The sequence below is a fragment of the Gossypium arboreum genome, chromosome 9 (genome assembly GCF_025698485.1).
Source record: "Gossypium arboreum isolate Shixiya-1 chromosome 9, ASM2569848v2, whole genome shotgun sequence".
In the NCBI taxonomy this organism is placed as follows: domain Eukaryota; kingdom Viridiplantae; phylum Streptophyta; class Magnoliopsida; order Malvales; family Malvaceae; genus Gossypium; species Gossypium arboreum.
In genome coordinates this window covers 44,636,626-44,657,893 of record NC_069078.1, presented here as the reverse complement: position 1 = coordinate 44,657,893, position 21,268 = coordinate 44,636,626, and the positions used below count along the sequence as shown (strand labels likewise).

At 35.0% G+C, this 21,268-nt stretch overlaps 1 protein-coding gene across 1 annotated transcript; it reads left to right on the top strand.

The window, feature by feature from the left end:
- The first annotated feature begins 19,662 nt into the window (after nucleotides 1-19,662).
- On the top strand, nucleotides 19,663-20,100 carry LOC108464984 (oleosin-like). Its single transcript, XM_017765281.1, has one exon. The coding sequence runs from the start codon at nucleotides 19,663-19,665 to the stop codon at nucleotides 20,098-20,100; it is 438 nt and encodes a 145-aa protein (XP_017620770.1).
- Nucleotides 20,101-21,268: the final 1,168 nt, after the last annotated feature.

Sequence of the window (21,268 nt, the reverse complement as noted above, 5' to 3'; positions counted from 1 at the left end):
CATAAAATATAGCTCATATACCTGTTTCGCTTATTCCATATGAAAATAGACTCATCAAGCTTCGATTCCATAACTTATTCATTATTTAATTCCATTTCTACTATTTTTAGTGATTTTTCAAACTCACATCACTGCTGCTGTCTGAATCTATTTTATGGTAAATTTTACCTATTTCATGGTTTCCATGGATTAGCTAGCAATTTGACATACATAATACCAAATATGATCATGATTAGCCATTCCAATGGCTAATCATTACCAAGCATTTCTATTTCCATACCACTCAATAACCATATCATAAGACCATACATATAAAATGATTATAATGCTATACATGCCATACTCAAAATATACAAGCCATTATGCCAAGATGGTATACTGGATAGTGTGAGCGTGCCTCCGACCGCTTCCGATTTACGAGCTGGCTTGTCAACACTACAAGGAATGAAAAGGAGGAGTAAGCATAAATGCTTAGTAAGCTCACATGCAAATAGCAAGTAACATAACCATATAAGCAAACATAAAACATCATTTGCATAATCATCACCAAGACATTCATATCACCTTTTCATTTATCATCTTACCATATTGTTGTTATATAGAGTTTTCAACCCGAGGGTTAAGTACATACCTGTTCAAAGTATCCATTTCACAACACTTACCAATACGTCCCTTTCATCTTGAGTATTCCTCCATTTGAGTAGAACTTTACCCGTTGAACACATCGAATATAATTGGATACATGGAAAGTTTGCACATAAGTGCCACATATGTAGCCAAGCTACCATGTAACCCGCCCATAAGTGAACTCGGACTCAACTCAACGAGCTCGGGCGTTCGCATCCATAAGTGAACTCAGACTCAACTCAACGAGTTCGGATGCCTAGTTACATCTCACGAACTCGGACTCAACTCAACGAGTTCGGACGCCGCATCCATAAGTGAACTCGGACTCAACTCAACGAGTTCGGATGCTCAACCATCCTAGTGACATGTCACTTGTATCCTAATCTATTCCTAAGGTTCAAACGGGCTTTTCCTCGAACACTTATCCTTGCCGTCTTCCGTAGAATGCGAAATCAATACTCAGTAACAATTATATTTAACAAGTAGTTCACATAATTTACATATTATTTGAAATTAACCACAAAGCATACATTTCATAATAAAATTCAGCATAACACATAATTAATATCAATAACTTAAAATAACAATTATGCTACATTATTTACACATGAACTTACCTCGTATGCGAAAATGGCTATTTTTACCATTTCGTCCACAACTTGGTATTTTCCCCATTTTAGCCCGAATTTCAGTTTTCCTTGCTCTATCATTTAAAATATAGTCTAATTAGGACTCACATTATTCAAATTGACCCAAAATCATATTTTGGAAAAATTACAATTTTGCCCCTAAACTTTTGCATATTTACACTTTTGCCCCAAAGCTCGTAAATTAAAATTCAGCCTATTTTCTTATGTTTTATGACATGCTGATCATTTTTCCTTCCATGGCAACATCAAATTCTCACTCTAACATGTACTTATGACTATTAGGTATTTTTACCGATTAAGCCCTTTTGCTCGTTTTCACTTAAAACCGAGTAGCACAAGTTGTCTAACATAATTTAAAACCTCACATTCTATCATAAAACACCAAAATACACAAATTTCACCTATGGGTATTTTTCCAAATATAAACCCTAGGTTAAATTATTGCTAGCATAAGCTAAATCGAGCTACGGGACTCCAAAAACGTAAAAATCATTAAAAACGAGGCTAGAACGGACTTACAATCGAGCTTGGAAGCTTGAAAACCCTAGCCATGGTTTCTCCTTGCTATACTCGGCCATGGGGTTGAAGATGAGCAAAATTGGCTTTTAATTTTGTATTTTAATTCATTTTACCCCTAAATGACCAAAATGCCCTTACTACTAAACTTTCCAAAAATTCCTTCCATGTCCTAATTTTTGTCCATAGACTTAGAAATTGGTAAAATTACACTTTAAGGACCTCTAATTAATAATCTAATTCAATTTTATGCAAAATACTTCTAGAACACAAGTTTTGCAATTTATTCAATTTAGTCCCAAATTTCAAATTAAGCACTTTATGCATAAAATTTCTTCACAAAATTTTCACACAATCATGCAATCATATCATAGACCTTAAAATAATCATAAAATAATTATTTCTATCTCGGATTTTGTGGTCACAAAACCACTATTCCGACTAGGCCCAAAATCAGGATATTACAAATTCCTTCCGTTTTTGGTCAATGAATCTCTGACTGATATACTTCTTTCGAAACTCGGTTTGGAAGAACTCCCAAGTTACTTGCTCTCGGGGCACAACAGAAGTCAGAGTACTCCACCAATAGTAGGCAGAATCGCGTAGCAAGGAGATAGTACACTTTAGGCATTCATCGGGTGTGCAAGATAGTTCATCGAGTACCCGAATAGTGTTGTCCAACCAAAATTCAGCTTGCTCGGCATCATCACTATCCGTAGCCTTAAATTCAGTAGCCCCGTGTTTTTGGATTCTATCAACTGTGGGCTTATTTGACCTTATTTGGTCAGTTACCGGAGGCATTGTAGGTGCGGGGGTTGTGTTTGTTGGGAATAGAGGTTGTGGAACAGCCGTATTAGTTCGAATGTATTGGTTGAACCAATCATTCATCACGCTATAAAAAGCTTGCCTAGCCTCATCATTCGGATTGCTAGCAATAGGTTGAGAGTCCGCCGGCTGTCCCTTGTGCTGGAGCAGCGCCACACTCTCCACATCATCACTATCGCTTCGGTTGGGATCGGGATCCATTACTATAAATAAACACAAACTCAAATGTCGTAAATCACCACACTATCAATTAATCACATAATGGCATGTATAGCTAGACCCAAACGTATTACGGTAGTCCTAGAATCGACTAAACTGTAGCTCTGATACCAATTTAATTGTAACACCCGTGCACTGATACCGCTGCTTGAGTCGAACGCGAGGTGCTAACAGACTTAATTACTTTGTTTTCACAGTCCATTTAAAAAAAAATTTCTAGACAGTGGCTAATCTGCGTCCATCGTCGCCTTAAAATCATATCTCGAGTTCCAAAACTCGAAAACTGATTCTGTAAATTTTCCATAAATTAGACTCATATATCCATCTATGGATTTATTTCTAGAATTTTTGGTCAGGCCAATTGGTACAGTTTATTAGTTAAAGTCTCCCTTGATTCTGGGTTCGACTACTCTGACCTTCATGTATTACGACTTGGATATCTCCCTGTACAGAGCTTCAATACTCATGCCGTTTGTTTCTAATGAAACTACACTCAAAGGGGAATCTATACATATAAGGCATGACTTCTAATTGTCTCTAGATAATTTATGGTAAATTTTCAAAGTCGAAACAGGGGATCCAGAAACCGTTCTGGTCCTGTTTCATGAGAACTTTAATATCTCTTAATATACTGTTCATACGATCGTTTCGTTACTTTCATATGAAAATAGATTCATCAAGGTTAGATTACATAATTTATTCACTATTTAATTCCATTCCTAAAAATTTTAGTGATTTTCAAATCCACACCACTGCTGCTGTCAAGATCTGTTTTCAAGGTAAACTTTACCTATTTCGTGGTTTCCATGGACCAACTAGAGTTTTGTCATACATAGGTCCACATATGATCATATTTAGCCATTCCAATGGCTGATCATTTTCCCAACACTTCCATTCCAGTCCATAGTCATATCATGAAACCATATATATATACATAAACACAAATGGTCTAATGCCATACCCCACTTCTACGAGCCATTTTCGCATGGCTGTACACATATACATCACAAAAAGTACTTGAAAAACAACAAAGGGTAGTCCTATACATGCCATATCCAGAGTTCAACTAAAAGAGTACCAAAAGGGCTTTGATAGTATGGATGACTTCGACTTCGATGATCCCGAATCCGGTAGCTAACGAGCAAAATCTATAAAACAGAGAGCCAAAGCAACGGGGTAAGCATTTTAATGCTTAGTAAGTCTCAAGTAATGAAATCAGCTTTGACTAAAGTATTACATTCACATAGCTAAATGAATCACTTTATTAATACACATTCTCATAATCATACTTACTTCACACTTCATCAACATATACACACACAAGGTATCAACCTATCTAAGAGCCGAAAGTTCGTTAGTCGATTGAACGAATACTATTTAAAATGAATCAACTTTTCCGATGCACATGCAAACATACCTTATCGTTTGGGTTTTTCGAGCGTATTAATTAAAATTATTATAGCACAAATCGCTCACCTTCAAACCCAAGTTTCTTCGGGATTTAGCCGGATATAACCACACGCCCAATTGCCTTCGGGTCTTAACCCGGACATAGCAACTCGCACAAATGCCTTTGGGTCTTAGCCCGGATATAACAACTCGCACAAATGCCTTCGGGTCTTAGCCCGGATATAACAACTCGCACAAATGCCTTCGGGTCTTAGCCCGGATATCATTCAAATGCTCATGCACACATATATCAATATTCATGACACATCCATATTTCATTTCCGTTACTAAGGCTCAAACACAAATTATTTATCAAACCTTTCCAATTTCGGCTCAATAGCCACACACAAAGAGCATGATTTCAATTGGCTTTATAACATAGGCTCTATGCACATTCGGCTATCCGCCATAATATGACAAATCATTCCAATATAAATCAAGTAGGGTCATTACTTGAAGACTTACCTCGGATGTTGTCGAATGATTTGACGGCTATTCGATCACTTTTTCCTTCCCTTATCCAACTTTGGTCCTCTAAGCTCTTGAGCTTAATTCAAACAAATAGAGCTTATTTAATAATTTATCAATTTAACAATCCGATTAAATACATTCATATTATACAATTAGGCGAATAGCTTTATTGACTAGTTATTCAAGCATTATACATGTGCTCTACTCATGCACCACCGAATAATAGGACTAGCTTAATACCTTGCATTTTCAATTCATAGACATCATTTCGTTCCTCACAACACACATTTTGTCCCTAACCATCATAAGAGACCAAGGCATCACTTACAATGCCGAATTCCAATTAAGTCTACCATCATAGCATTATCATATTTATGCACTTGGTAAGTTAACGTCTCAACACATTCGGCACTAGGTGTCCAAACCAATGTTCCTCTAACATTAAACTCAATTTATAACCCATTCAAAATTCCTTAGCAACAAGAATTTAACAACAATGTACTTAACCAATTCCTTAAGCACATTCGGCAACATATATATATATATATATATATATGTCAATGACTAAAACACTTAGGCCGATTCTTTCCATTTTGTATCTATGCACCTATTTGATCATTATTTTAGTTCAAACACCCTTACACCAAGATTCATCCAATTTAACATGAAACACAAACCTAAATCCTCAATAGCTACCATGGCCGAAAGTTCTAGTCATCCCAAAATTCAAAATTCTTAGCATGGGCTACCTAGAGGATTTGATGACTAGTTCAAATCTCAAACCATTTAACATACTTATCAAAATATATAACATTACCACCATTTTTCTTTAACCTCTACCATGGCCGAATGTTCATATCACCATCCATTTCAAAGGTTTCGGCATGGTTAAGTAAAGGACTTAAAATCTAGCTTAAAACCATGCTAAGATTTTAAAGGACTAGCTTGAGTTTCTTACCTTAATGAAGGCCTACCATGGCCGAATGGCTCCTCCTCTTCCTCTCTTAGAATCGGCCAAGAAGAAAACATGAGAAAGACTCCTTTGTTTCTTTTCTCTTTTCCTTATTTTATTTACTTATGTTATAAAATATAAGCTGCTAACTAATAATTAATATATATTATGTGCATATAAGCCCATCATGGCCGGCCACTACTTATGATATATGGGAAATTTGACGTGCAAACCCCTCATTTTTGCATGCATGATCCACTAGTCATCACACATTTCCCCATCATACTTTCAAAGTTTACTACTAGGTCCTTTCTAGTGAAATTCACATTTATAACTCTAAATCAAAACATCAAAAATGTCACACATGAGTTAACACATATTATAGGCATCAAAATAAATTTTAAATTATTTTTATGCCTCGATTTTATGGTCCCGAAACCACATTCCGACTAGGGTCATTTTAAGGCTGTCACAATGAGATTCAGTTATAGCATGATATGAAGCTCATTTGGGTGTTATACGCTATATTTTAGCAATAGGGATATGTGTAGAGAACTGAATTAGGTGAATTTGTGTATGTCTGAGTGTGAACCAATGGTATGAAACTCTGCATAAGTATTTGCCATATATATGTATCCATCCAAGATAATTTCAATGAGTAGTTATTTGAAATAAGAGCATGGGCTAAGGTGAGGAGTGTTGGAAGTAGTTTCTAAAGGTATGTTCTGTTAGATATGTATTATGGGATAAAATATTCATGAATTGATTGGAAGGATTCCTCAGTTAACAAGATATAGAAGATTATGTATGATAAAGATATGATAACTGGCGTACAAAGAAGTGATAAGACTGTATGGTATCAACTGAAGGAAATGGCATATTGTAGTAGTTCACTCATAAAAACTTCTACAAGATTGCAAAACCACTATCAAGGTATGGTTATTGATCTCACTAACTACTCTTGTCCTTACAAGATTTGTTGTTTCTTTTTAGGAATTTGGAAAGGGAACTTCGCTTGGAGGGACAACGCCAAGAGTACACCAAGTTTGTGGCGGAGTGGGTTGTTATGCATATAATGGATAAGTGGCGTAGTCTTGAATACACCTTTGAGTCTGTCTTGAAATAGTTTCTAACTTGTAAAGAATTATATCAAATTTTCTATAATGATTTATTTATCTTATGTTCTACTTTAACTTACCAAATATAGAGTTTTTCTTTTGGAAATTCTAATAACAAGTTTTAAGTTAAATAAGAAAATATAATTTGTTTTCGTTAAATGTTTTTGTATTGTTTAGTAACACATGAGATCCAGACCTAGTGAATTGAGTCGAGTTGAGGGTGTTACACATCCTTTTTAGATCCTCTACTATCTATTATTACAGAAATTTAACATCAATTTCATAATTTAATCACTTTATTCCTTTTGTACAAAACTAACAATTAAACTTTACAATCTAGTCTTTTTCACATCTAAGATTAAAATCTATCACTTTAATACAATTTCTTCAAGAAATCATTAATTGCAACTTTAATTTTTTAACAGATTCACAAATTGGTACATGGGCTAGCTAAATCAAGCTCCCACGACCTCAAAAACATAAAAATTATAATAAATGACTTGAAAGTTTACCAATATGAAGGGTCGAATATTTGAAATTTAAAATGGCTTTCTTTAGGTTTTTCTTTGGTGAACATTTAGTAAAGCAGAAGAATAAAAAAAATGACAACATTAAGTTGTCTTTTATACTTTAATTAAAATTAATTAACCTCATAAAAAGGATTTAAAAATAAGTTAAGAAAGTCTAGAATAATGAAAGATCTTCAAGATAAGTTTTCTAATCAAACTTGATTCAATATCCATATTTCACAGGATTCAGTTTCTTGATTCGGTCTAATCCAATCTTCAAAAATTTTTTGCTCTACAAGATGGATCTTCAAATATGATCCAACACAAGTCTACATAATCATTTAATTCTTTTCCCAACTGATTTGGTTGAAAAGATTTCCAACTCTAAATAAGGCAAGTTATGCTCCCTATTAATGTGTGCAATGAAAGTGGCCACTTCCTTTAGCACTACGTTGGCCACTTAAAAGAACACTTGCACCAATAATAAAACCTCTATCAAGGTTTATCAGGTTACCATATTTAGGGCATGAATCCATCTTCACAAAGTAACCTTTAATTCATCTTGATCTACCAAAATCTCATCAAATCATTTATCCTTAATATAAGGGTACAAATGATCATAAAGTCAACTCATATCTTTTTGGGTTGCATATCTTATTATAAAAGGTAAGTAGATGACATAATAATATTTGAAAAAAATTTCTTAGTTGATTCAATCTCTTCTCCAATGATAAATGTCACACTAACATATCTTTAAGGACCCAATTAGGGTGGAAATTTGGGACTTAATTGAATGTATAGTAAGTTAGCGACTTCACTAGGAATTTTAAGGAAAACTGTAAACTGTTGAGTAAATAGTTGAGTTCCAATTCTAGTTTTGTTAGGATGGAACTGACTGGTTCCATAGTGGGAGACATAATAATCACCGGTGATTGGTTAAAGGAGAGCGGAAGACCATGTATAGGAGATATATAGAGAGAGATAGAGGTAAAATGGGACACTTTAGAAATGAATAAAACAATCCTCTTCAAATTCAGTCTATAACTTTCTTTCACTTGCTTTGTTTTTTTTAGTTGCTTCGAAGAAGGAAAAAGATTGGGAAAGCTCTGCATAGAGTAGAAGTTGTGAGAATTAGAGTCTAGAAGTAGAGATATTTTGAGCTTGGAAAGCTCCCTAACTCTCAGTGCTTGAGAAATTGAGAAAGTAGGAGGTCTAGGGCCCTTAACAAGTTTCTGTAAACTGGGTTGTGAGTTTTAAGGTTTAATAATTTCAATTTAAACAATTTATAAGATTTTCATGCTTAGCTACTAGGATGAAGGAGGCTCTAGCATTGGGAAAAACTCAGCTGACACAGAAAAAGAATCTAAGGTGAGTTTCTGCATTCTATCTTAGATTAATCATGTTGCATTTTTCTGCTTTACTTGAGCCTATTGTTGTGCATAAATATGGTGAGTGCTTATATGATTGATCGTTAAATATTAAACGGTTGTTGTATTGTATGGAATGTGTGTGGCATACATGTGCTATGTATTAAGTACCTAATTTGCATGAAATGTGTAAGTGTCTTATGCAGTTAATTGCCTTGTACAAATATGATCAAACCTGCAATTTGAGTGGAACTATCTTGAAAAGAATCTGTAAATGAAATGTTGGTTTTAAATATTTCAGGGAGAATGAAGATGTCCACCTCTAGGTTATAAAGAATATTAAGTGAAATGTTTGAAGTCCGCCTCGAAGAATAGGTGTGGAAGGAATTTTCAAGGACGAAATTTTCTTTAAGGGTGGGGGAGTTGTTACACCTGGATATCTTAAAGGACCCAATTAGGAAAGAAATATGGAACCTATTTGAATGTTTGCTAAGTTAGCGAATTCTACTGAGAATTTTTAGGAAAATTGTGAACTGTTGAGTAAATAGTTTAGCTCCAATTCTAATCTAGTCAGGATAGAACTAGTTGGTTCCATAGTGGGGGACATAATAATTATCGGTGATTGGTTAAAGAAGAGTGAGAGATTGCTTATAGGAGATATAGAGAGAGAGAGGTAAAAGGGAACACTCTAGAACAGAAGAAAAAAAGTCCTCTTCAAATTTAGTTTTTAATTTTCTTTCCACTTGCTTTATTTTTTTGGTAGCTCTGAAGAAGAAGAAAGCTTGGGAGAGTTCTGCATGGAGCAGAAATTATAAGAATTGGAGTCTAGAAGTAGAGAGATTCTGAAGTTGGTAAGCTCCCTAACTCTCTATGCTTGAGAAATTGAGAAAGATTAAGGCTTAGGGCCCTAAAAAACTTTCTGTAAATTAGGTTCTGAGCTATAAGGTTTAATAATTTTGATTTAACTAATTTATGCAGTTTTGATGCTTAGCTATTAGGACAAAGGAGGCTCTGACGTTGAAACAAACTAAGCTGAAAGGAAAAAGGATCTAAGGTGAGTTTATTCCCTTTGTCTTTGATAAATCATGTTGTGTTTGTCTGCGTTATTTGAGCTTATTATTGTGCATAAAAATAGTGAGTGCTTATATGATTGATCGTTAAATGTTAAACGATTGTTGTATGGTGCAGAATATGTGTGGTGTACTTGTGCTATGTATTAAGCACCTAATTTGCCTGAAATGTATGAGTGTTTTGAATGTGGAGTACAGGGTTATTTATTTTGACAGGATAGATGGAGTAGAAGTGGCGAATGAGAGGAGTGAGCGAATGGATAAAGAAATGGAAATTTCAGTTAGATTCTGCAATTCGGTGTTGTTTGACTCAAATCGTGATGTGAAAAGCTCCAGGCCTTGGGAGGGGTCACTATGGTGTTTGAGCATCGAGGTTAGATATGAGACAAAAGGATATTGACTGACACACTAGAGTGAGATCATGATGACGGTTAGCGACTGGGCCTTAAGGGCGACATCATGACAACAATCTGCAAGCTTTATGGGAGGAGACTGTAACGATGATAAGGTCCTTAGGGGTGACACCTCAAAAGAGGTTTAAAGGTGTAAGACCATGGCTTGCCTATTGCAATCATAGAGTCCACCGGGACAATAAACATAAGGTAGTCCACTGGGACAGTAAAAATAGAATAGTCTGTCAAAACGATAAATATGGGGTTATAAGGTGTAAGGCCATAGCTTGGCTATGGAAGCCAATGAAGTTTGTCAAGAAAGTAAACACCGGGTAGTTCATCAGGACATTAAACATGGGATTATATTATGTAAGACCATGGTTAGGCTATGGCGGCAGATTAGGTGCGCCAAAATGTTGAGCTATGAAAAATTAATAGGGCAAAATGAAGGAAGTCACTGTAAGGCTCGCGCGGGAAGTAGCATATTGGGATGAGTTACTACTTCCTAAATCGTGGATAAACAAATTGTTAAAGGAATCTGCCAAAGGATTATGAAAAAAGGAAAATTATTTTATGTGGCCTTATCTGGGTTGAGGTAATAGACGAGGTACTCTTTTGGAGATATGTGGTAACCGCCAATATGAATTTATAAGATATTGCAAATAAACTATGTGTATAAGATCTTATCTTCTTAAATCTTTTAAGTAGATACTTATGAATAATTAAGATGATCTCACTATGTTCACTAAACTTATAAAAATTCATTTTTTGTGTGTTGGATTCACATTGCCTTGGAGAATAGAGTGGTGGAACTAAGCCAGACACTGCTAGATTCTAGTAATGGGCATGGTAGTTATTCATGTATATAGAGGGTCACCTTAGAGGCCACGTCTCAAGGGTTAAGTAGAGTATGTTTGTATTCGAGTTAAAATTTAAAGCTTGTGTAAATGACTATTGAATTATCTTAAAAAAGAAAAGTTGTAAGAATTTATAACTGAAATGATATGAGTTTTAATAGTAGTTAAATTTTGAATTTAAGTCGTCTAAGTATGTAATTAATTCAGATCTGAAAATTCTTAATTGATTCAGGTAGTTTTTATATCCAGTACTCAAACCAAGTGATCGGGTCAGGTATAGTGTGTTACAAATTAAGATATACCAAATTTTTTGTTTAGCCGATCCTCTGGTCATAGGAAGTTGTTATGAGTTATTAAATGTGATAAGAATAAGTGCAGGTTGGTGAATTATTACAGGTTTGGTGATAGACTTACTAAAGAATAATAGAAGGAAAGGTAAGTGCAACAAGAATAAGAAGATAAGGAAATTAAATATGAAAGTCTTTCATTATTATGGAAAACCAGTACAAATTCACGAAAGTATCAGGCTTTATCTCTAGCTAACGGACCGGCCACCTTCTCAGTGTCTTCCTCTTCCTCACCATTGAGTTCCTCAATATGGTCAAGAGGTTTTGGATCAGGTTCTAGACTGTAGAAGAGGTCAGGAGGTTTTGGCTCAGGTTCTAGACAACTAAAATCTATCTAGTGTTAGTGTTAGTAAACTGGCGTAGACAACTAAAATCCATCTAGCTCACATCAAAGGAGCCCACGACCACTTGGGCATGTAGGATGTGATTGGACCACAACTTGGGAATATAGTTTGTTATTCCTATCGTGGTTTCTATCTTGTATAGCTTCAGGGCTTCATGGCTTTCTTTTTGAACCCTTTCTAAGCCTACCAAGTAAAGTTCCTCCTGTGCCTTGATTTGGTTTTCAAACTAGCAAACCCTCTCCTCAAATTCCATTTTTAGGGAGTTATATTTAGACTACCAGCTAGAAACATACTCAGCGAACTCCTAAATTTGATGAGCTGCTAGTTCTTGATATTGGTAGAGTTGGGTTTGTTCTCAATCTCGAGAAGCCAGGGTCATCTTTAACTGAGCCCGATTACCTTTGTTTTCATTACATCATTCACGAAGGGCTCGACCAAGTAAGCCACCTTCTTCTATAACAATCTGGTAAGAGTCCATCAACTCGAAGAGAAATGATTTACGAGCTTCAGAGAAAGAGGGAGAGTATATTCTTTCTATTCTTAAGGTAGGCCCCTCTCCCATCGTTGGTTTATTTCTGTTGGGGAGAATGGATGCTGACTCGCAACAAAATGGTCCCTCCAAGGGAGTAAACTTAATATCATGCCAGAAGGAGTGGGATGTTGCCTTGATCCAGTAAGGAGGGACGGCGGTGCAGAAAGGCAATGTGGGAAGCGAACTTATTAGGAGAACCTTGGGTGAGGGGAGTCAAGTCTCCTGGAATGGCAGACTCCATCAAAGTTTTAGGATTAGAAGGGAGGACAAGCGAAGTAAGCTCCCTCTCAGAGTTGACTGGTTTCTTGCCTTGCCTACTACGACTGCTCTCATTGATATTTCAAGAGCCCCCTTCAGCCCTTAACCTTTTACGACTGTTACCACCCACTTGTACCCGTGTATCAACTTCATTATCAACCCCTTGTGCCCTCTCCATAAGAGCACCCACGTCCATACTGCTAGAAGTTTGAGATGGAGTAGAAGATTGGGTGGAACCTGCAAAACAAGAGTAAGGGTCAGTCACACGAGGAATCAAATGACTATTAAAGAACACACTAGTGGTTGCTACTGGTGGAATAGACCAACAACGTACGTGCTGCTTGTAGTAGGTGTAGAAGAAGTGTGGGGGTTCCTCCTTCCTCTAAACTAAAGTGGCCGCAAGATCATCAGAAGCATTGTAAGACCACACCATGTTGGAGGGGTGCACGATCTAGAGATCAGCCCCAATAGTAGTATCTATTGGCCTATAACTATTCAGCTATGATTCTCTAGGCAGAAATAAAAAAACATTTTTGATGGTGATAAAGCTCTCCAACATAAGGGAGTGGCCCAACTTTAAGCAACCGAATTGATCCTCTACGACCTCATTATCTAATGGTTTCCTGTGAGTGCAAATAGGTTCGGGAGGAATAAACCATTGGGTTAGGAACCCAAATCTACCTTTCAGATTGCAACTCACTCGAATGACCTTGTTTTTATTGAGGTGAAGTTTTGAAGCCAAGTTTATGATTTTGGGCTCACGGCCCTAGCGAGTACTAAAATGGGCCAACTAACAGAGGTCCCTCGGGTGGTCACTTTCAATTGATAGATCCATTGGAAAATGCTAAGGATGGGTGGCTTGCCCTTCAGGCTACAGTTAATAAAGTATGCAACCAAGATAAGCCGACGAGCTGCTTGAGTATGATTTCATACTCGTTGAGTACAATACAGAAGAAAGGATGAAGTGAGATATGAAACCCAGCCTTGAAAAAATAAAGAGGAAGAATAATGTCGTTGGAGTTGTCACTTAGTCAACACTCATCGTGAATAAGACGAAATTCGACAGCTGCACCCCTCTAACACCTAGAAAGTGAATCATTTCCTCTTGGGACATTGTACAATAGAAAAGTAGAGTTTCTACTAGGGTACTCACATCGCAACCATTGGATCCAACCCTATCGCCTTCATTATCACCTCCACGACCTTTCCTACTACCATCGTCGTGATGGTTGTTACCTTCAAGATGATTGTGCTTGATTCTGACCATTTTTGGGAAAATGAAAATAAATGAAAAGACTCAAGAAATCACTTGGAAGACTTTCGGAGAAGTGGTCAAAGGGATAAAAAGAAGAATGACATAGACGAGGAAATCAAAGAAGTTTAAGAGTGGAAAGTTCAGAATTTCAAAGGAAACTTAATCAACAAGGAATGAGAAAATTTGATTTCGAATAAAAATGCCTTTTTTCCCTGCGTCTCGATTTTTAAAGCCAAGTGTCCAAGGGAAGTTTGTTTGATTTGACATAGATGATTCAAATTCTCAAATCTATATTTGCCACCTGTTAGAAATGAAAAGTGTTTCTCTAAAACCCCTCGACAACTAGAAAAGTGAAATTGCCTGCAAGAGCTGGTAGTTTATTGAATAACTGCCATAAAACCCATGTTAATTCAGGAACCACTCATTAGCTGCGTGGTAAAATAAATGACTGGTTCAAGGTATATGACAAGGATTTGCCAAGATAGACATAAGACTATACTTGTGCAGGTAACTGCCTTGTACGAACATGATGAATCCCGCAATTTGAGCAGAACATTCTCGAAAAGAATATATAAATGGAAGGTCGGTACAAAAGCTTTCAGGGAAAATGAAGATGTCCACCTCTAGGTTATAAAGAGGATTAACAGAAATATTTGGATTTTGCATCTAAGAATAGGTGCGAGAGGAAATTTTGAGGATGAAAATTTTTTTAAGGTTGAATGAGTTGTCACATCCGGATATTTTAAACGACCCAATTAGCGCAGAAATTTGGAACCTAATTGAATGTGTGGTAAGTTAGCAGACTCTACTGAGAATTTTCGGAAAACTGTGAACTGTTAAGTAAATAGTTGAGTTCTAACTCCAGTTGGGTCAGGATGGAACTGGCTGGTTCCATAGTGGAAAACATAATAATTACCGGTGATTGTTTAAAAGAGAGTGAGAGACCACAAATAGGAGATATATATAGAGAAAGGTGAAATGGGACACTCTAAAAAAGAAGAAAAAAGTCCTCTTCAATTTTAGTATGTAATTTTCTTTCCACTTGCTTTATTTCCTCCAGTTGCTTTGGAGAAGAAGAAAGCTTGGGAGAGTTCTGCGTGGAGTAGAAGTTATAAGAATTGTTGTCTGAAATTAGAGAGATTCTGAACTTGGTAAGCTCCCTAACTCTTTATGCTTGAGATATTCAGAAAGAATGAGGTGTAGGGCCCTTAACAAGTTTCTATAAACTAGGTTTTGAGTTGTAAGGTTTAATAATTTTTATTTAACCAATTTATGCAATTTTCATGCTTAACTGCTAGGATGCAGGAGGCTCTGGTGTTGGGACAAACTAAGCTGACAAGGAAAAAAGATCTAAGGTGAGTTTTTGCACTCTGTCTTGGATGAATCAAGTTGCATTTGTTTGTGTTATTCGAGCCTATTATTGTGCATAAAGATGATAAGTGCTTATATGATTTATTGTTAAATGTTAAATGATTGTTGTATGGTGGGATGTGTGTGGTGTACTTGTGCTATGTATTAAGTACATAATTTGCATGAGATGTATAAGTGTCTTGAATGTGGAGTATAGAGGTATTTACTTTGACGGATAGATGGAGTAGAAGTGGCCAATCGAAGGAGTGAACGGATGGATAGGGAAACGTAAATTTCAGTTAGATTCTACAATTCAGTGTTGTTGAATGCAAACCGTGATTTGCAAAGCTTCAGGCCTTGCGGAATAGACACCGAGGTGTTCGAGCATCAAGGTTAGATATGTGACGAAATGATATCAACTAACATACTAGAGTGAAACTGTGACGACGGTTATTGAGTGCTCTTTTAGGGCAACACTGTGACAATGGTAATTAGGTTCTATAAAGGAGCAATGTGACGATGGTCTACAAGCTCTATGGGGCGACACTGGGACGAAGATAAGGTCCTTAGTGGCGACACTTAAAAAGTGGTTTAAAGGTATAAGACCATAGCTTGGCTATGATAATCAATAGAGTCCTCCAAGATAATAAACACAGGGTAGTCCGTCGGGACAATAAACACGGGATAGTATGTTAGGATGATAAACATGGGGTTATAAGGTGTAAGACCATAGCTCGACTATGAAACCATTGAAGTCTGCTAGGACAGTAAATAAAGGGTAGTCAGCCAGGATATTGAACATGAGATTATATTGTGTAAAACCATAGCTAGGCTATGGCAGCGAATTAGGTGTGCCAAAATGTTGAGCTATGAAAGTTTAATAGGGCAAAATGAGGGAAGTCACTATAAAGCTCACATGACGAGTAGTATATTGGGATGAGTTAGCTTTTCTAAAACCGTGGATAAACGAGCTAGTAAGGGAATCCACCAAAGTATTATGAAAAAGGGAAAATTGGTCTATGTGGCCTTCTTTAGGTTGAGGTAATAAATGAGGTACCCTCTTCGAGATATGTGGTAATATCAATATGAATTCTCCAAAGATTATCAAATAAATTGACCTGGGGTACAATAGGCGAGTCCATGAGGTAGAATAACTTTGTACTCGAGTTAAATTTTAAAGCTTGTAAATGACTGTTGAAATGTTATAAAAAGCTTTGTAAGAATTTATAACTGAAATGATATGAGTTTCAATAATAGTTGAATTTTGAATTTAGGTCGTCTATGTATGTAATTGATTCAGATATGAAAATGATTAATTGATTTGGGTAGTTGTAATATTTAGTACCCGAATCGAACAACCAGATCGGGTATAAGGTGTTACAATAAATACGAGATTCGTTGCACAAGATCCTCAAAAATATGCAAGCAAAATCATCAAAATATTTTGATCAAACATGCCAAAAAATAAGATAAGTTATGTGCCTGACATAATAATAGACAAAGTCGATATTTTCCTTAACACATTGACATTTACTTCAAAAACTCGGGTCAACACATTCAATACTGAGTAGCCTTAGATTTTGACACTAAAACTTGAGTCAACAAATAAGACTATTAGCAATGTCTCTCTCTATCTCGTCATACATTAAAAATGTCATGATAATGTGCTAAAATAATAATAAGCATATTGTCATAAAAGCTCAACAACAATGTATTTCAAATGTTTAAAGCGGGGCAGAAAGCATAGATAAATGCTAGAATACTGTCAATGTACTATATTTTTACTATAATTTTATAATATCATCACATCACCAAAACGGTAACATGAGTTTCAAATGGTGATAATTATCACCTGTCTACTCACATCACCTAAGGGTATCACTCTACCCTTATTTTATCTTAGATTTGTTCCTCACAAATATATTCATGGATGGTGATTGCCTAATTAATATTTCTGTTGCACCGTAAGGCGTACGAGTGGTCCGATAGTGGTATCATCCTTCCACTAGCACAACATAAATCTTGACAGACTGCATTTAATATGGACACTTGCATGAAATCATTAATGATTGAAAAATGACAAATGATTCACTAGATTTACTCATTGGAGTATTAGGTGCTTCTTAGTTTAAATGACAAATGGTTCACTAGATTTACTCATTGGAGTATTATGTGCTTCTTAGTTTAATGATAAGTTTGATTTCAGATTAATTTAGTCACTTTGAATATTTATTTAATAAAATAAATAATGATTCTAAAATAGAGTATTAGGTACTTTCTTAGCTTAATGATAAGTTTGATTTAGGGTTAATTTAATCACTTTGAATATTTATTTAATAGAATAAATAATGATTTTAAAATAAAGCTAAATTTAGAGATCATGCCTTGTACTTATTTATAATGGAATAAAATTAAATTAAACTAAGCTATACAAGCATTTTTAATATGGTAAAACCGTCATGAATTTAGCAGGATTAAAATAGGACTTGTGTCAATCATTTAATGGGATCTTTAATTTAATTTTCTTAATTAAAATTAATTAATAGTTGAAAATACATACGTGCGCTTAAGATGACCCAATAAGGGTCAAAGGGTGGTCGTCCATATAGAAGGAAAGGTGCTTATCATCCAAACAAAGGCAAGCAATCTGTCAAACGTAAAAGTCTTTGTTGGACTGGGATTGCTGTCCACCTCTTTAATTCAACCTTGAAATCTTTATTTTATTAGTAATTACAAATTATTAAAGCTCAAAATGGCTCTATATTAATATCTAATATTAGATGAAGAGAAAGGGTTGATGAAAAGTGAGAGAAATTGCTAGTAATAATTTTTCTTTTTACAATTTTTTGAGTAGGTATTTGTGTTTGTTTTTGGAACAGTGCCACTTAATCGTGCAATCTATAAGTTTAAGAATGTTGGAGAAGATCTAAATGGTTGAAAGAAAATTGAAGTTATGTACGAATTTGAAACAAATATCATAAGCTTCAACTTTGACTACAGTTTTGAAGATCTTTTGACCAACTTTTTGTGTCATTTTAGTGTCCAATCGTATATATTTGAGACAAATTTTAAATTGCCTAATTTTGAAGTTTATAATTTAATATATGGTTATTTTCATAAATTAGTGCAGCTATGTACGATAAGTTTGAGATTAATCATAGAAATTAATATAACTAACTTTGACTAGACTTTCCACGACCTTCTAACCACCTTTTTATGCGATTCTTGATCCAAATAGTAGGTCTTCAAGTTGACTTCTTGATGATTTTTGAATCACCTTATTTTGAGTTCTACAACATGAGATATGATGTTTTTGTAAATCAGTGTAGTTCCTTGTGAGTAGTTTAGGATAATTATAGATCAATTTCTCCTAACTCTGAATTTGGATCAAGACACATCTAGGTACTAGATTATCGAAAAATATATTTATAGTTTTATACTAGATTTATCGCAAATCAACTTCTCTAACCCCCTTTCTCTTATAAAAAATATATTTATAGTTTTTATCTAAATTTGGCAATTAGGCATGTTAGGTTGGTTTTGGGTCGAGTCAATTTGATCCGGGCAATTCGAGTTTTAGAATTTTTGGATTATTTTAGGTTGAATCATTTTTGGTTAGGTCACTTTGGGTTTAGGTAAGTTGCAAGTTCAAGCCAGTTTTGGTTTGACCACTTTAGGTTTAAGTCATTTTTAGTTTGGATCATTTCGGGTTTGAGGGTCGGGTTTTTGAGTCTAGCCATTTCATGTTATGGTCCTTTCATGTTCAATCATTCGAATTTAATTTAACACTTGAATTATTTTGAATCAATTCTTTTTAGATCCAAGTTATTTATATATATTTTATTTTTTCCCTAATTTAACGGTTAAAGACGTTAAGGTTTAATTTTTAATTTCAAACTAAAATTAGATCGATCTTAATTGATTTAAACTTATTATAAAATCAATGGTTAATATATATTATCTCTAAACTTGTTCATTTGTACTTAATTGGTACCTAAACTTGTATTCTATTAATCAAGTTGGTACCTCTATACTAACACCTCAATTTGTGCTCAATTTAATTCATTCAATAAATTAAATAATTTTTTTAAATAATTCATATCCAACAATTTTAAAATTTTAAAATTAAATCATCAAAACTTAAAATTAGTAATTAAAAGTTATATTTTTAACCATCTATGTTTCTATCCACTAATAACTTGCTAAATTTAATTTTCACGTGTTTCTATTAATGAAAAAAATGATAAAAAATGGAATTCCAATCTTTAAGCTGAAAGCAAAGTATTATATTGGTGGATAAACACCCACCATAAAAGAAAAAGTCAAAGGCCTTGCACACGTGGGACTGCAAAAGAAAAAAAAAAAAAACATATTCCATTTGATTCTCCACAAACGTCCCTTACATGTCTCCCGAAACTAAAGCTTCGCACACCTTGTCTTTCACCGAAAACCTCCCTTACATGTGTTTCTCATTTACCCTCATTCCATTCCCATTACTTCTTTCGTAAAACCTTCCTCTAAGTACTATTCCCTTTCTCCTTCAACCTCTCAACCATGGCTGAGCTTCGTCCAATCCACCAGAGATCTACTGTCACCTCTTGCCTACGCAAAATCAAAGCCCATACCCCTGACTCCGCTCAACTTCTCGGCCTCTTGGCTCTCTTCATTTTCGCTTCTATCCTTATAATCCTCACTGGCCTTACCGTCACCGCCACCATTCTTGGTTTCATATTTTTTATGCCATTGATCTTGGTTTCTAGCCCCGTATGGTTCCCAGTTGGCACCGTGCTTTTTGTTACCATTGCTGGCTTCTTATCAGCATGCAGCTTTGGAGCTGTTGCCGTGGCGGGGTTGTCTTGGACGTACCGTTACTTCAATGGCATGCTCCCAGCAAGGTCCGATAAGGTTGCCAATGTGCGGAGACGAATATATAACACGAACACCTATGTGAAGCACTATGCTATGGAATATGGTGTGAAGATGATCGCGTAAATAGTTTGTACAACAATCAAATTAAATGATTAATTTACCAGATAACAAGATTACATATTTGAAAATTGTTTATTGCTACAGGAATAATTTTTTTAAAGAAATACAGGAATAAATTCTAAAACAATATAGAGTTAAATTCAATGCGTTGTATAAAGAAACTAATTTCTCTCTCTTCTTTTCTTTTCTTTCCTCTTTTTTTCCAATTATGGCTGAATAGTTTTCGTTCTTATTGTCATGTTTCTACAATTTTTTTTCTGGACAAGACAAATTAAATGTTAGAAATATTGATTTATTGTGTTTTAAATTGATGTAAAAATAAGAAAAAAAGAAAAAGAGAGGTTGATGGTAAAGGGAAGTTTGAAGGTAGGTGGAATTAAAGAATCTTGGGTGGGAGTTGTGAAAAATAAAATAAAATAAAAAATAAAATAAAGAACATACAAATTTTATGTGGAAATCTTTTCGGGAAAAAATCACGGGTAGAGGAGAAGAAAATTCACTATGTCGGAAATTTGAATCAATACAAGAGGAATAGACTATGTCTATTTATAGGCTTGTAAAACTATATTCTAGTAGGATTGAAACACCTTATCCTAATCAATATAAAATATATGAAGTTTAATAAGGTTTAAAAAACTTTATTTTAAAATAAAATAAAAGAAGTCTAGTTCTATATGGATTTTACTTTTATTTTATTTTCCATCGTATTTTATTTAAATAAGAATTCGGGTCACTTAATTCTAACAATCTCCACCTTGACACAAATTCTCAATGAACAAGTTCTTCATCGCGAACTTTTAATGAACAAGTTTTTCACCTTTACCATAAAACCCCTTAAGGGTTTAACTTCAACAATGAACACCAACCAAGTCTAAGCAATGCTCAAACTTGGTTATAGGAAGTGACTTAGTCATTATATCTGTAGGATTTTCATAAGTACTAATTTTGCTCACAACAATATCACCACGAGCAATAATATCATGAACAAAATGATACTGAACATCAATATGTTTTGTTCTCTCATGAAACATTTGATCTTTTGTAAGGAAGATGGCACTGACCGTCACAAAATCTCGTCTCGATTTGAAGGTCTTCATTGAGTTCACTAAGTAGTCCCTTCAACCAAATAGCTTCTTTACAAGCCTCAGTAATCGCCATGTACTCAGCTTCA

What these genes read in the sequence shown, in the direction of transcription:
- LOC108464984 (XM_017765281.1), top strand. Translation starts at nt 19,663, where the DNA reads ATGGCTGAGCTTCGTCCAATCCACCAGAGATCTACTGTCACCTCTTGC.